This window comes from Xyrauchen texanus, chromosome 21 (genome assembly GCF_025860055.1).
Source record: "Xyrauchen texanus isolate HMW12.3.18 chromosome 21, RBS_HiC_50CHRs, whole genome shotgun sequence".
Lineage (NCBI taxonomy): Eukaryota > Metazoa > Chordata > Actinopteri > Cypriniformes > Catostomidae > Xyrauchen > Xyrauchen texanus.
The window spans coordinates 34,448,327-34,465,378 of record NC_068296.1 but is presented as its reverse complement, the minus strand read 5'-3'; the positions used below and the strand labels follow the sequence as shown (position 1 = coordinate 34,465,378).

Here is a 17,052-nt window from a genome sequence, read left to right as displayed (position 1 = left end):
TCGCTAAACTCGCTCTCATTTCACATGGCCTTCTGCAAGACCCTGACAGCATGGCTATTTGCAAATACAAATGCCACAATGCAATTCATCCCAGTTCTACCACCTGTGACTCCGAGACATCCCTGCAGGATTTGTTTTTTGCCTTGCATCTTATCCTCTCTTGCCTTCAGCAACCTGTCTCTTTCTTTTATTTCTATCTAACGAGTGAAGTAAACACAGCCAAAAACATTGCATTTAATTGCAGGCAGGACTATCTGATTGACTAACCAATGGAAGATGGGTGGAGTGTTTCATGGATAATTTAATGCAGAATTTTATTCACACAGCGAATTCAGTGACAGTACATAAAGGGGGAAATTCACTAAGAATGAATTGCATCCAGTAAAAGAGATTATTTGCAATCATTTTCTGTGCTGGTTAAGCACCCAATTCACTTAAGGAGTTGTGCACAGCAGGCATATCAGGCACACACAATTTGAACACACAATTCACATCTTGTGTGACGATTTTGAGTGCTATATAGCAGAGCAGGCAGCAAACCAATGTTATCTGACACACTCTGCCGGGACTGTAGAGCATCACTCCACTACTGTGATCCAGACACCTGAATCACCTCTTTAACATGCCAAAAGTGCGCTTGACATCACCGCGCATCTGCATATATGCCAGGTTATAACGCTCTTCTCTATCATTTGATCATTATTTTAATGAATTACTGCTAATATGATCAATATAAATATATAAATCTTTTAAATGAAATTCATTTTACCACCTGCTTTCATCAAGATGTAGTGTAGACTGCATTGGATAATATTTTTGAATGAAGCACGATCTATAATTAGTCAAATTTTCACAGAAAGCAGGCGTGTTTACGTTGAAAATAATGACAATGACTTATTTTAAATACTCACGAGGCAGCGCAATTTCAGCGTTGATTACGCCTGCTTAAACTAGATTGCAGATGGTTAATGAATATATTTTGTGATGAAATGCCACACGCAAAAGTTTTAAATTTGGCCGTTAAAAGTTCTGCTGCTGAAATAGGTATTTTCTAAATTATGTTCGCACCACTGCCTCTAGTGTCTGCAGCTGGAAGTGTTGTTGAACGTTTGGGCACATGTCCAGTTCACCGGGGAAATATCCACACACGGTGGCGCCAAAAGCGAGTATTTTTCTGTGTAAATTCTGTAATACAGTCAATAGAAATGCAGGAGAGTAGTACTTTTAAAATATGCCTTATTCATTTTTTTGGAAAGTGATACCATTGTTCCTTTAGTGTGCATTTCTGTTGTACCAAACTTTTAAATTTACCCCAGCTTCTTTACATCTGACCTAAATCATTAGTTAATCATAGCTTTAATTTCATTGATCAGCATATAAAGCATAACAAGCATAGTAAACTGTACACAAAATAATGTATTTTCGATATATCAGTAATATTTAAATATACATAAAAAAATAATGAATATTTGATATAGTACACAACTGGCTAAAATCAATGAATTAATCTCTCTCGTGAGTTTGCAATCTGATTAATTATCATTGGGGAAGTGGAAGAGCTGGGACAGAATTTTGAATAAAATGAATAAATGAAACAGTATGTATCATTTAATTATTGATCTGCTTCTGAGTCAAACTCTGGCGAATTTGTGCATACCACGAGTTTCCAAATACCATGCCATTCACTGGCCTTGTGTTTGACACCAGTGATGTAGAGTAAAGCTCAAACTGCTGTGGTTAGAGGTTTGTTACACTATATTTTTCTATGAGAGCCAATCAGCAGCAAGTCCAAAACTGCAACCTGCGGCTGCCCATAATTATTAACAAATTTATGAAAAAACAAGCCCAAAGTCACTTAAAAATAAACTGAATCTGCGTTAGGAAGGCAATAAAATAAAAACGGTTGATCAAATCAGGCGCAAGACAGCCAGGTCACCATATATTCACCCAGTGCTGCCGATGGGCAATAAAGGCCTACCGTAACCCAAACCCCAATCCTAAACCTAAACTTTTAATTTTAGAGCAAAAATACACCTCTGAATCACACTCACGATTACTTCCTGGTCCACCAGACAAGAAACCATCGCTGTTTCTCAGTGTGTTTTCTTTTCTTTTGTGTAAGTTCTCGTGGACTCGTTTAACGTCATCATCCACTGCTGAAGTTCAATTCCAATCCTTGAGTACGTAAGTACAGAGAATGCATAAAATTACATGGATGTGTTTTTCATGGTGACTTGTGAGCAAGAATCCAATACTACGGTGGCAGACAAAGGACATTTATAGTTTTGTTTTAGGAACTGATATATCAGTGGTTTTACCTCAAGAGTTCCCCGCTGTAAGCTTGTGAAAGTTGTTTTGTTTGCCATCATTTTAATGTAGTAATAAACACATGCAGAAAAACAAGATTTTGCAGACTTTATTCTTTTAACGTGTCACTAGTCCTGCAAAACTTTATTGGTGTGATGATGATAATAATGCTGTGACTGGTGTGTGAAAATGCCAGTAGTTCTCTCACTGGTTATAAATCTGCTGTGACTGTTAAGTGTGCAACAGGAAGATAGCAGCACATATCAGTAGCACTAAAGGAAAATTTGATAATGCTCAAATTCATGGAAATATGTCTTATGTGGTATAGCACTTGTCAGTAATTCGGCTGAATTAATTTTAGACTTCCAGTGTGATCATGTTAATCAGATGGTTCTGTCATAATATTCTCTGTAGTTTTATATTCACATTTCTATAAAAAATGTCTCATGACGATGATTTCAACTTTTGGTGCAACACAAACTGACATAGTCATCCGTTGACCAATGTGAACTTCAGAGAGGTGTGTCCAGTTTTGCTTTCGGAAAGTCATTTCACTCTATTCTCGCTTGCTTTCAATCAGACAGGGATTCCTATTTGTCAAACACTCCGTAAGAGCTTTCTCTAGAGTGTAGATGCCCTTACACTGCAGTCAAGGTATACATTTTATATAGGTGAACTGTATAAATGTGAATTGAACCCATGACCTTGTGCCAAACTCTACCAATTGAGCTATATGAACTAGAAAACAGGACACAGCTTGCATTATTTTTCTCTGCTACCGAGAGGTGCAAATCCAATTTATAATGCTAATTCGCTTAGATTTGTGTATGTCTCTAAGGAGCATTTCTCACAACTGTAACACACACACACACACACACACAAGATGAGACAGTCACAATGCGGGTGAAACTGCTTTATTAATATCAAAGCAGTGCAGGCAAAAGTACAAAGGGCAAATCCAGTGAAGAGTTGTCGAGGGAAGCGTAGGGTCAAAAGCCGGGGAATCAAAGTATAAACAAGGGGCAAATCCAAAGAGAGAGGTCGAGGAAAGCGTAGGGTCAAAGCCGGGGTAATCAGAATGAGTAGCGGGAAGGACTAAACAGGGGAGCCAGGGGAACAAGAGAGCTGGCAAGCTAAGGGGTAACGAATAACAGGGGGGTCAAAACTAGACGAGACTAGCGGGGGGCAAAGACAATGGAATCTAAATACAATAACCAACACCCGTGCAGCGAAAGGGTGGTGATATATAGTGACGAGTGCAGGTGTAAACAATGAACAGGTGATGAGACGAGCGCAGGTGGTCATAATGTTCTGGGGATTGGAAGCACGTGAGAAACACGAGGAAGGGAGATTGCCTATGAGCATGTGAGCGAGGAGAAGCAGAGGAGCGGGGTTCGTGACAACAACAAGGTTATGCAAAATGGCAAAAATAGGGGAGGCTGTTGGGGGCATGCTGCAGGGGACGTGGTGTCCTGAGAAAGGATGTGCAATATTAAGCAACGTTGAGCGAAATAAAAAAAGCTTTTACTGCACAATATTCATAGCTGGGCTGTTTTGGGATTGTATACCACAGAGACTGACATTGCGTGTACCGGCGGCAGGTGATGCATGCGTGTCTGTGAAGTATGGAAAAACGTCTGGAGTGAAGCCGGTTGTTTTGTTTCCCTGCTGAACTCCTGGGACTCAACTATAAAGAAGCTAAGGACCATTCTGGAAGAGGACCATTGATTCGGCTAATTTTATGCTGGAAAAATGATTTCCCTGATGGCCAGTTCCACCGGAGCGCATTGTCTGCAAAAAAGTACTCTAAAGCAAATGATAAAGCACCTCAAGCTCTCTGTTTAATGCAGATGTTTGGAACTCATGCCACTTTCACTTTGGCCCTAAAGGCCCCTCGCTCAATGAGATAGTAGAAGAGAGAGAGAGAGAGAGAGAGAGAGAGAGAGAGAGAGACTATAAGGCACATAATCACATTTAGTCAGACGCCTAATTAAATTGGCTTCAAATAGCATAAAAAAGCACGAATGCAGACAGCTGACTGGCTTGTCAACACTGTAAAAAAGGGGACATTTCCTTTCAAGCTTCATTTGCAGAATTTTACATAATTTCTAACCTTCTGAGATATTGATGGACATTTTCTGCAATCCAAAACGCACAATGAATTTTAGAAATGTACAGCTGTAATGTATCAAAATGAATTGTACAATGAGAGCATTATCAAGCTCTCTTTGTAGTTATTGCACCATTCCAGGTAGGGGTGGTGTTATATACCGGTTAAAATGATAAACTCTTATAAATATGTCAACAGGTATATATTTCAAAGAATCAATTTCTGTCACGGTTATGCTATACACTGCCGCATGGTAAGAAATTGTGTTTCCTTTAGTTTCTGTTGCTATCTTTGTCAAGCTTTCCTTCTAGTGCTTGTCCTGTCACTATCAAACATGGATTTAAACAAGATCGAGTGAATTACATAAGGAATGATTAAGCAACAGCACTAGTTACTAGTAGTTACATACAGTGGGCAGAAACGTTTCTAGGATGGCATGGATAGGACCACCATAGTACAATGTTAGAGAAGTTAACTTGCAAATAACAACTGTTTCCCGAAACCATAGTAACTATGTCGCACATCCATCTTTTGAACCATGTTGGTTCAACAATATAGAGTTGTCATTAATGATGTTATGCAGGGGGTGGAGTAATAATGTGTGTGAATGTTAAATTATAAAAGCTCATTTACACATACTCCAGAAAGCTGTTTATTGGACGAAAGCTGCTGAAGACACAAAAGCATGTGTTACGTGACAAATACTTACAAATACCTGCAATAGTGGGGTTTCCCTTTACATCAGACTCCGAGGTTTCCCCGACGCACTTGAGCACATACGGACATGCGCACTCTTCGAAAACATATAAGAACTTTACTTACTGGTATGCATTAACAAGGATACTTAAGCCGTGTTCTCCAAGAGAAACTGCATGTTAAAGCGTGTTCTCTTAACATCATTTTATCCCTTTAATGACTGCATTAGCGTTTTCGTGGCGTTTCAGATCTTCGCTTTCTGCATTCTTCTTTTAAGTGCTTGTAAGAGTTGTCAAGGTCTTGACAGAATGAACGATACCGATATATATATATATATATATATATATATATATATATATATATATATAAATATACAAGGAAAGATATAGAAGCTTCAGCGAAGTCAAATGATGTCCACTCAGCACACTAACAGGGAACAATACATCTATACAGGTGGACAGCTATATCAACTCTTTGGTGTCTCCCGAAATTGTAGTTCCAACAAACATTCGCAAACGGCACGCAAAGTTGTGTAGTTGGAATTACGGTTTTGGAAAATACCAAATTGTTGAATTATGTTGTTAACAACCATAGTTGGCTAACAATGGTTTTAGGAATTGCACCCCAGCCCGACATAGCAACATTGGCCCATCCGATAACAAAAGTTTGTGGCGAGGCTAACTATTTACCCAACCAATGGCGACTGGAGTGTTCAGTCCATCAGATTGATTAATTCTGATATAGTTTGTATTTACTTGCAATAGTGATGCGTTTCCTCACATTAGTTTGCACTACAAGGCAATAAGTCTCTCGCAAAAGCTTTATCCATTCCTAATGAAAATGAACCATGGTTTTACAACATACCATATCTGAACTATCATATTCATAGTAAAACCATAGCAATAATACAGAAAAACCAAAACTATGGTAATAAAAATTAAGTACTTTTTGAATTACTTTTCTATTAAAATGTGTTCTGATATGCAGTATGTATAACTATCAACCAAATTGTGAGAATATCGTGAGATTTGTACTTAAATCGGCCATCCCATATTCCAGACACACATTTATCTTAAATCTTAGTTGCACATTCCTTTTTGAAATTCCGAGGCACTGACTAAAAAAGTTAAAGAATGTCTTGATTTAATTTATTAGCAGAGAGACTTCATGTCATGGTATTGATTCATCAATTCAGTTCACTTAGAGAACCACTTGGCATCCAGCCTAGTTCTGCTATGCAAGTGAACAGAGTTTCAGAAATGGAGAGGCATGTGCCTGTGTGAGAGTATGAAGTGTGTGTGTAATATCTCACCATCTGTTTTCAGAGTAAGGGGCGTTGGTGGGCTCAGGACTCTGGCGTTGGTCACAGTGTTCTTCACTTGGCACACGTAGCTGCCCACATCTGAGGTCTGCACCTTGGAGATATACAGATTTCCCGTCTCCTGCGAGATGAAGCGCCGGCTGTCCTCCGCCACGAAAGAAGGGAGCTCGTTGAACACCCAGCTGTAGATGATTTCTGCTGGGGCAGAAGAAGAGCATGCAGATGAGCTGCAAGAACAAGGTACAGGGGTGCCTAAGGAACCCCTGTCTAAAACTGCATTGTAGCAGCCTGCCCTTGCCAGAGCAAGGCCTCTAGGAGAGGGAGTTTGGGAGCTTATGTGTAGGTGATTAATTCTGTGCTCTCTACTAGACAGGGTTCAGGGCATAGAGACCTGCATATAATAAATATGTACAAATACAGTAGATGTACTTTTTTTCTATGCTGTACCAAACTGAATTGAAATGAGCAAAGTAACAACGTGCCCTAAACAAGCACTTCGCTACCCTGCTAATATGAGTTTTTGTCTAAACCAGTTGCAGCGTCAACAGCGTTATGCGACAAGGCATTTTACAGGTTGTTTGGTTTATATTTTTGCTGAGTGATTTCTGTAAGTCATCAAATACAAACAGCTCATTTATGCTTAGATAACTGCTGCTGTTAGCCCAAAATAGCTAAAAGCGTTACATCTGCTTTTACCTTAGGGAATTTCCTAAAAACTTGAGACATTTTTTACTTGTCAGTGAGCTTGCTTGATTGATTAATCTAATGTTATATCGTAAATGTCCAGAACAACATAAGCCATCCAGAAGGAAAAGCATGCAAAACAAATCATCAGAAAATATGTTTTCGACTATTTTTATATCACCGCAAAGGGTAAGATCTCAGCTTTCTAATGACACATAGATTGCGCTTATAGTCCACTCAGAGGCTAAGATAATCAGTGAAACAACGAGGGTGTTGCTTGAACTGAAAATTAGACTGAATGTCTATGGATGAGCACGTCTGTAAGGGCTAAAAGTGCCACATACATTTCAGATCTGTATATTGTGATGAAATGTTTCTAAAGCTTTCTGCCATCTAGGGGAATGAAATGAGACTTTCCAAAGTAAGGTAGAGTGAACAGAACCTGAATTACATGTTTACAAAGTTAGGACCAAAAAATTAAAAATAACAAAATATCTTGTTTAAAACAAGATTATAAACACATACAAATTTTATTTATGAATAGATTCTTTATATATACAGTATATATAAAGAATCTTATTATTCATAAATATATATGATTTTTTAACTATTTATTTGTATGATACAGCTGCAAATAAGTATTTGAACACCTGTCTATCAGCTAGAATTCTGACCCTCAAAGACCTGTTAGTCTGCCTTTAAAATGTCCACCTCCACTCCATTTATTATCCTAAATTAGATGCACCTGTTTGAGGTCGTTAGCTGCATAAAGACACCTGTCCACCCCATACAATCAGTAAGAATCCAACTACTAACATGGCCAAGACCAAAGAGCTGTCCAAAGACACTAGAGACAAAATTGTACACCTCCACAAGGCTGGAAAGGGCTACGGGGAAATTGCCAAGCAGCTTGGTGAAAAAAGGTCCACTGTTGGAGCAATCATTAGAAAATGGAAGAAGCTAAACATGACTGTCAATCTCCCTCGGACTGGGGCTCCATGCAAGATCTCACCTCGTGGGGTCTCAATGATCCTAAGAAAGGTGAGAAATCAGCCCAGAACTACACGGAAGGAGCTGGTCAATGACCTGAAAAGAGCTGGGACCACCGTTTCCAAGGTTACTGTTGGTAATACACTAAGACGTCATGGTTTGAAATCATGCATGGCACGGAAGGTTCCCCTGCTTAAACCAGCACATGTCAAGGCCCGTCTTAAGTTTGCCAATGACCATTTGGATGATCCAGAGGAGTCATGGGTGAAAGTCATGTGGTCAGATGAGACAAAAATAGAACTTTTTGGTCATAATTCCACTAACCGTGTTTGGAGGAAGAAGAATGATGAGTACCATCCCAAGAACACCATCCCTACTGTGAAGCATGGGGGTGGTAGCATCATGCTTTGGGGGTGTTTTTCTGCACATGGGACAGGGCTGACTGCACTGTATTAAGGAGAGGATGACCGGGGCCATGTATTGCGAGATTTTGGGGAACAACCTCCTTCCCTCAGTTAGAGCATTGAAGATGGGTCGAGGCTGGGTCTTCCAACATGACAATGACCCGAAGCACACAGCCAGGATAACCAAGGAGTGGCTCTGTAAGAAGCATATCAAGGTTCTGGCGTGGCCTAGCCAGTCTCCAGACCTAAACCCAATAGAGAATCTTTGGAGGGAGCTCAAACTCCGTGTTTCTCAGCGACAGCCCAGAAACCTGACTGATCTAGAGAAGATCTGTGTGGAGGAGTGGGCCAAAATCCCTCCTGCAGTGTGTGCAAACCTGGTGAAAAACTACAGGAAACGTTTGACCTCTGTAATTGCAAACAAAGGCTACTGTACCAAATATTAACACTGATCTTCTCAGGTGTTCAAATACTTATTTGCAGCTGTATCATACAAATAAATAGTTAAAAAATCATACATTGTGATTTCTGGATTTTTTTTTTTAGATTATGTCTCTCACAGTGGACATGCACCTACGATGACAATTTCAGACCCCTCCATGATTTCCAAGTGGGAGAACTTGCAAAATAGCAGGGTGTTCAAATACTTATTTTCCTCACTGTATATATTATTATAATTCTTTTTTTTTTTTTTTTTTTGGTGGTGGTTCTCTGAAAAATCTGATTTTTGGCAATTTGTCCAAAGTATGTTTGAATGGTGAGCTTTTAAAAAGGAGTGTGAAAAATTGCAGGTGTTAGCCCAAAAATGCAAGAGAGTATATGAGCTTACATGCTTTTTTTTTTCCCAGCCAAAGATATACATTTAAAGTTAATTACCATTAAATATATGAGTTAACTTAGTATTTAAAGTTAAGAGCAATTAACATGCAAGTGTAGTACAAAATCAAAATCTGTAATTCTATTTACTTAAACTTGGGAGTTCAAGTTTTAATGATTGCCTCACCTTTTTTTATTTAATAGTTTTTATTCTGCTAACTTGTTAGGGTTTACAAAACAATAAAATAAGATAAAATATTATTATTAATAATAATAATAATTAATGCATATATAAAGAAAATCACTTTTACTTCACTTTTCATCACTGCATCTGCATAAACTGTTTTCTTTTCAAACAAGAATGTTGAATGCTGTTACTGCACAATGTAGAGTTGCTACCCCAACTTAAACAAATCAAAATACAAGGTACCACAGTATTACACTACAGTATTAAATTAAATGTTTCAAGTAGAAAAACAAATCAAGCAACACAATTATTGTGATTTTGTGATCTGTCATTGCTGTAATTTCCATATTCTAAGGTACTCGTGCCCACCCCCAATTCCGCAAGATATGCAGAGAAATATAGGTTTTCAACAGAACAAAATAATCTGTGTTTTTGCAGTAACTCTGAGGCAGTCATAATATGCCATATAAATACAGGAGATATGATGTTCTGAATGTCAACTATATTGTAGTCATACTGACTTTCTTACAGAAGAACATAAGAAAAATAAATAAAGAGAGAGAGAGAGAGAGAGAGAGAGAGAGAGAGAGAGAGAGAGAGAGAGAGAGAGAGAGAGAGAGCGACGTCTGTGTGGACTAAATGATATTCCCCAAGACCCAATCTATTCACCAAATAATTAACGGATGAATTTCAAAGACCATTGATTTCTTTTGCATAGTAAATACAGGAGCCACACGTCTTGTGATTAATCACTGAAGAATTGCCCCTCTTTAAAGAGATTTCAGTTCAGTTTTTCATACACAAGGGCTAATGTCACCTGAGTAAACAATGAATATTTATCTCATAAATAAAATGCAAAAAGACTCTCCCATGAAAGGCATCCTCATAGCGAGTCAAACAATATAAACCACACTAGATCAAGCTTACGGTCCGCTGACGGGATTTCTGAGGGCATCTTTATAAAAAGTCATGGCTGTTAGCAAGCCAGGGAAAGATAAAACTACTGTACAAGACTCACTGCCTCATAATGGAGTTTACTTCCAAGATGACTTTGCTGAATTATGCTGAAATAGACATGCGATTTAATGAGGTTATACGACAACAATATTATGCACTCTTGTTTGAATTTTTTTTTCAATTCACAGTACATGAAAACGTGCACTCTAGCAATGCTCGGGATGTAATACTAGGTTACGACTTACTGAATAACGCATTGTACTGTATGTTTTGTATACTACCTATTACATTTTCCAATATTAATCAAAGCAGTAGTGCATTATGCCACGATAAACATATCAAACAGTAGTGTTCAGAGTTGTCATGCCCTTTCAAACCAAGGGGGCATGTACAGAAGTGGATTTTGAAGTTTATTTGAACTTCCAAAAATGACCTTGGTCCCCATAAAAAAAGAAAAAAAGGTGTGGGGGGGCATGACGATGTCACATGATAAGTGGAGTTATCTTCAATTAAAAGTCGTTAAGTTATGTGTATCACACCTGTGCATTACATATAGATAACTGTATATGTAATATCTTACATGTAATAATATTCACAGTATACATATAGTATATACTGCAGTTGTATGCAATTCAGATTTACAAACACAGCCATGCTATGTGCTAATATATGAGTTCAGAGTCATTTTTATTTTTAATGTAATGTTAGCGCTATATGCGTTCATCAAGGTCAAAACCAACAATGCCTCCTCTATACTTTGAGTCGCATACAGCAGTGATCAAATTGAGACTAATATCCTTTTTACATCTCAGTGATCCCAAATAATGTTCAATTACTTTCAGTTTTAAAGTCATATCATACTATATTAATGTGGCTGGAACCTCCTACAAGCAATTCAGGCAAATGAAAGACAAATTAACCTCAAAGTTTCAAACATATCAAATCTACATAAATGTTAATCCTCCAAGCAAACATTTAATAACCATATGATGTTCCCACAGCTCTCTAAGTTTAGATCTGTGCGAATGTGTTTTGGTCTTGACCTCGTAGACCATTATAAAACGTTCATAATAATTGCTTGAGCATCATATATTATGTGATGATTTCATCTTATTTTTATATTCTAGATCAGACGTGGGCAATTTATGGCCCACGGGCTGGATCCAGCTCTCCACATGTTTTAATGTGGCCCAAAGCTCATTTATCCTAAAAGCATTGTTTTATTATTATAATCTTTTGGATATTTCAGTTATCTTGCATTGGGAACTAACATGCCTCCACTAGCATTTAACATGCTCAGGGTTGCCAGGTAAGAGACGCAACACCCACATTTTGAGATTTATACTTGCACACATTGGAAATATTCTGCCTAATGTTATACTTATTTTGTGCAATCTGGCAACTATGCATGTGAGTGCTCTCTTTCTAGCTCTTGCTTTCCCCTTTGAACAAACTTAGGGTACTCTAGTGCAATATTCTGCTCAAGGAAAAGTGTTATACGGCTACTCTGTGTCCATTCTTGAGGCTGCTTGTGATTTTCGGTGCCACTAAGTTTGCAGCTAAACATTCTCAGTGATGAAATTAAATATAAAAGTAGATCTCAGTATCACTGACACGCAATGGGGTTATCATTAACACGCAAAAAAAAAGCAAGCCAGAGATTAATATGTATATGTATTTTTTTATTTGTGCAATTTAAAAATGTTGAAGTCCCTTCGCACCTGTATGTGAATCTAAATCTTGCAGTAATAATTTATCAAAGTCATGCAGCCTGTTTTATTCAGTTTTTTAATGCCTGATAGAAAATAATCTACCTTTGTAGAGCAATTCATTACTTTAGGCAACTGCAGAATAGTCCCATTAGTCACATACACTTCAGAACACAACTATTTCTTGGCTTAAAAGATACAAAAACCAAATCTGTACAGAACATTTTATCTCAAAAGGAATACAATGTGGCCAACTATGCACTACTTAAAGCCTGATGTGGCCCCTGTACCAAAATAGTTGCCCACCCCTGATCTAGATGGTTTATATGCTTCAGAAGACATGCATTAAACCAACTGAGTCATGTGGATTACTTTTATGCTGCCTTAAAGGAATAAAATGAAAAAAATGTAATACTCTCAACATTTACTCACCCTCATGCCATCCCAGATGTGTATGACTTTCTTTATTCTACTGAACACAAACAAAGATTTTAAGAAGAATATCTCTGCTCTGTAAGTCCATACAATTCAAGTGAATGGGTACCAAATGTTTGAAGTTAAGAAAAGCACATCAAGGCCACATACAAGTAATCCTCAAGACTCCAGTTGTTCAGTCCATGTCTTCATAAGCCAATAAGTCAATTTTTTCCACAAATTCTCCATCCTGCCCAGTAGGTGGCAATATGGTGGCTTTTTGGAGCTTCAAACGTTTGGTACCCATTCACTTTCATTGTATCTACCAACAGAGCTGAGATATTCTTCTAAAAATATTTGTTGTGTTCAGCAGAAGAAAAGAAAGTCATACACATATCGGACGGCATGAGGATGAGGAAATGATGAGAGTGATTTTGGGTCAAAAAACACGTCATATATATTTAAAAAAAAACTTAGTTTGTGTTCTGCAGAAGAAAGAAAGACATATGAGTTTGGGACGGCATGAGGGTCAGTAAATAATGAGAGAATTTCCAATTCAGGTTTTATCAATGGCAAATTCTAATACATTTTTTTACATTTGGTTACATCCTCGAAGCAATCCATTGATATAAGAATGAAAGAGCCCAGACATCCTCTATTCCATTGTAGGACAACTGAGTGGTGAGATTTGAGACAGGCCACTAAAGAATTCCCCCATGCTGCCTGTGTCTGCATGAGTCAATTGTCTCAATACGATTTCTTTTCATTTCTAATGATCCAGAAAATTTGAGCCCTGACGCTCACGCTCGGCTGGAAACACAGTACATCGACCAGTTGGAGACGGATAGGTTAACACACAAAGACAGTAAATTCCCCATATGAAACAGGAAGCCTAGTCACCAGTAGATGCATGGTGCAAATTACTCTGGAAAAGTCCCTTGATGACATCCACCGGTACTGTGCTGGAGGGGACAGTACTGGGTTTGGATGACAGAGGAGAGCTCAACAGTGATCGCCCACTTTTTCAGCAATATTGTACATTCATTTACTCCATAGTGTAGGATCAGAGTAGCCCACGGCAGAAGGACATTTCACCAAGATGGACTATAACACCGGAAATTCCACTAAGCATTACGAAGCTAAGAAAATTCAGACTGGTGCCAGTAAGTCTTAGGCTGGTTTTTTCCAACCATCTTGAGAACAGAAAAGATCTGTAGACCACGAAGACCGCTACTCGTCCATGTTATTTATCAGGGAATATCCTCATGACATGACCAGCTAACCATCTCAGCAAAGAGACCCTAAGGGCAGAGGTGATGGGCAATAAAAGACACAGAGTTAGAACATGCTCTCCTTGTGAGACCCTCCTAAATTACAACGAACAACACTATGCCAATTCTATGACTCTTTATTCTGGACAATATCCAATTTTCTAGGCTCCAAATTAGTCATGAGACATCCTCTTTGGTAATTTCCTGGAGACGGCATCCTGAATCCATGAGTTGCTGGAAAATATGTGACTTTACACTTCACAATGCACAAAACCAAGTTTTATATGCTAAAATGTAACAAAAACCCTCACATTATATTGAGTGTAGTTAGAATTATAGAACGCATTATCCTGACCTCATGCATACATGATTAATATATTACAATACATTATTTAAAATGTTATATGTGGTGAACTAACTACAAAGATATAGTATATCATGTTTCATATGTAAATGATCGTTTACATAGAGAATGTTAATGTTAATGAATGTCATGTCTCTTGCACAGTTTTCAAGATATACAAATCATGATAAATAATGCTCTCTTTCTAAGCTGGAAACTGATTATGTTTAAGGCAATGGTTCGTACATAAATTACCTCAAGAATGGAGAGGAATGACCACAGGACTTCTCTAAAGAAGCTTCTGATTGGCTCGGGACACGTTTGGGGTGTGGTCAGCTTCAACAGTGCAAAGTCTCCCCCTCTCGGACAAATGCTCTCTTGCGCCCTCGAGTTCCCTACAATGTAGAGTCCAAGTAAGCTTGGAAGGCAAAGTTCCGTGGAAACTATTCTCACTCTCTGCCTATGACTCACATACGTGATGGGAGACACGAGTCTTCCTGGTGGAAGGCCTAGCTTTAAAGCGTGCTTCATCATTGTAGCAACGATCCGACATCCACAATCTTAACAGAGGTCCAAAACACTGACGGAACAATAAGAACTTTCTACAAATAACCTATATATACTGTATATATACAGTATATGGTTTGAATACATATAAAATAAAATAAAAATGATAATGGAAATCAACCACACTTTACTATTGAGAGTCACAGTATTACGACTTCTAATTATCAGATGACTCAAAGAGCTGGGCTGAACGGAGTGCAACAGATCTGCCGATGCTATCCAACAAATGTAAATATATCAGCTGAGGTAAGGGGTGGAAACAGATAAGGACTGAGCTGAAAATGTGTCAGCACAGGCTAGGATTTATTTCTCACACAGCCAAGCGATTGGTTCTGACACTCTCTCTCTCTGCTATCACAGTGCAAACAGCAATGGTCACACTCACATCTGTATGGTGCAACAATAACCTCTGCCTGTTCATAATCACACTTCTATCGGGAAGACACGCAGGCTTGAGTAAAGTTGAAGATGGCATTTATTTGATAAATGTAAAACAGAAAGTAATGTCTCTCTCTTTGGCATAGGCCCCGTCTGGCGGTCAGAGGGAGTCGTACCCGGAACCGCCATGTCGTTGCCGGAGATAGGAGGCAGGGGCGAGGAGCCTACCCCCATGTGGGACAGGGCTCAACTGGTGGTGGTGGGGTGGTGGAGGTTGTCGTGTTAGCACACTGAAACAGCAATGTGATAGATTGTGAGCGGACTTATAAAGCAATGGCTTACATGTGATTGGCTAGGAATTACCCAGCTAATGATGTGATGATGTACAGCTGCTAGTCTTCCCGCTAGAACTACGCTGCGCTTCCATATCTGGACACAGTCAAACATGTTTTATCAAAATATGATGGTGAAGTTGCCAAACACAGTGGAAGATACATCAGACTGGTTTATTTTGGCTTTTAGGTTTTAAGGTGGTTTCTTCAACTCTGGACTTTTTTGGCCCTGTAGACAACTTAAAATGGCTAGTTCACCAAAAATTTTAAACCACATGACTTTCTTTCTACGTGGAGCACAAATAATGCCCCAGCTATCTTGTTTATAATGAAAGTACAGTAAATGGGAACTAGGGAATGTCAAGCCCTAAAAACTTCAGTACAATCAAGATAAAAGCATAGACATCCATACATAGGTACCTCATTCAGCTTGTTTTGGATACATCAAATGTGCTGCATTTTAAAACAGTCAAAAAAAAAGACCTGTTTGAATGGAAGTTAATGGAAGCGATGGTTCAGTGTGCTGCAGAAACTGCTTTTGTGTGGAATCATCGCATCATGGACTGGGTCCTAATCTTTAATATATTTTCCATGATTCATTTATAGATACACTTAAAACTGTTATAAGATAAGTCACAATAATTTTTGCAACAAGTAAGATTTATTTACAGCACTAACTATTGTAAACTAAAACAAAAGAAAAAAAATGAAATAAAAAACAATCTACAATTTAATCTATCAACAATCTATGGTTGTACTCATCGGAAATAACATTACTGGCTAACCTTATTTAAATGATGTGTCCTACACTGTAATTATTTTTAATATCTCCATTTTATACAAGCTCATTTTGTACTGCAATTACTTATTATCTCAAATGAATACATTCCCATGTCATGGTTTATAATATAAATGGGTAGAAATGACTAAGATATGTACTGTAAATTATGCTGTTATATTCAATATAAATGAATAATACATATGATTTGAATAAACAAACATATTATGGATATTTTTGGAGGGTGATTCATTGATGGCTATGACCTATACATCCTGTTGTGTTTATGATGACTAGTCCCACCATTTTTATTAAAAGCTTAATGCATCAGGCAGTGCGCTAAATAGTGTTTTAACAGTATTCTGAAATCATATGCTTGCTTTGTGTAAGGAACAGACTAAAATTTAAGATGTTATTCACTGCAAATGTTGCCTTGAAAATCTTTCTTGGAAGTCGTGATCAACACTTCCATTGTATGAAAACAGTTGGTACTTTCTGATATAAATAACTTAATTTGTATTACATAAAAGAAAGAAAGTCATATAGGCTCAAAAGGCATGTGGGCAGGTCAATGATTTGTGGGTGAGATTTTGCTTCATACTATTGTTTTGTCACACTTTATATTAGGTGGCCTACTATACTACTATGTACTATTTACATGTTGCTCTGCAAAATTTTCACATTGGCTGCTACAGAGGTTGAGGTACGGGTAGGTTTAGGAGTAAGGGTAGGGTTAGGGGTTAGAGTTAACAGTGTAACTAATGTAATGAAATGCAAGTACTTTAAAT

The 17,052-nt window shown here is 38.1% G+C and overlaps 1 protein-coding gene across 2 annotated transcripts in view; it reads right to left on the bottom strand.

Moving 5' to 3' along the window:
* LOC127661925 (contactin-5-like) overlaps nt 1–17,052 on the bottom strand; it is a 360,754-nt gene that overhangs the window by 107,042 nt on the left and 236,660 nt on the right. The window contains exon 7 of one of the 2 annotated variants that reach the window (XM_052152886.1): nt 6,426–6,632. In XM_052152886.1, the coding sequence (XP_052008846.1) occupies nt 6,426–6,632 (207 nt within the window). The remainder of the gene's footprint in view (nt 1–6,425; nt 6,633–17,052) is intronic. The other variant, XM_052152887.1, reaches the window with a different exon arrangement.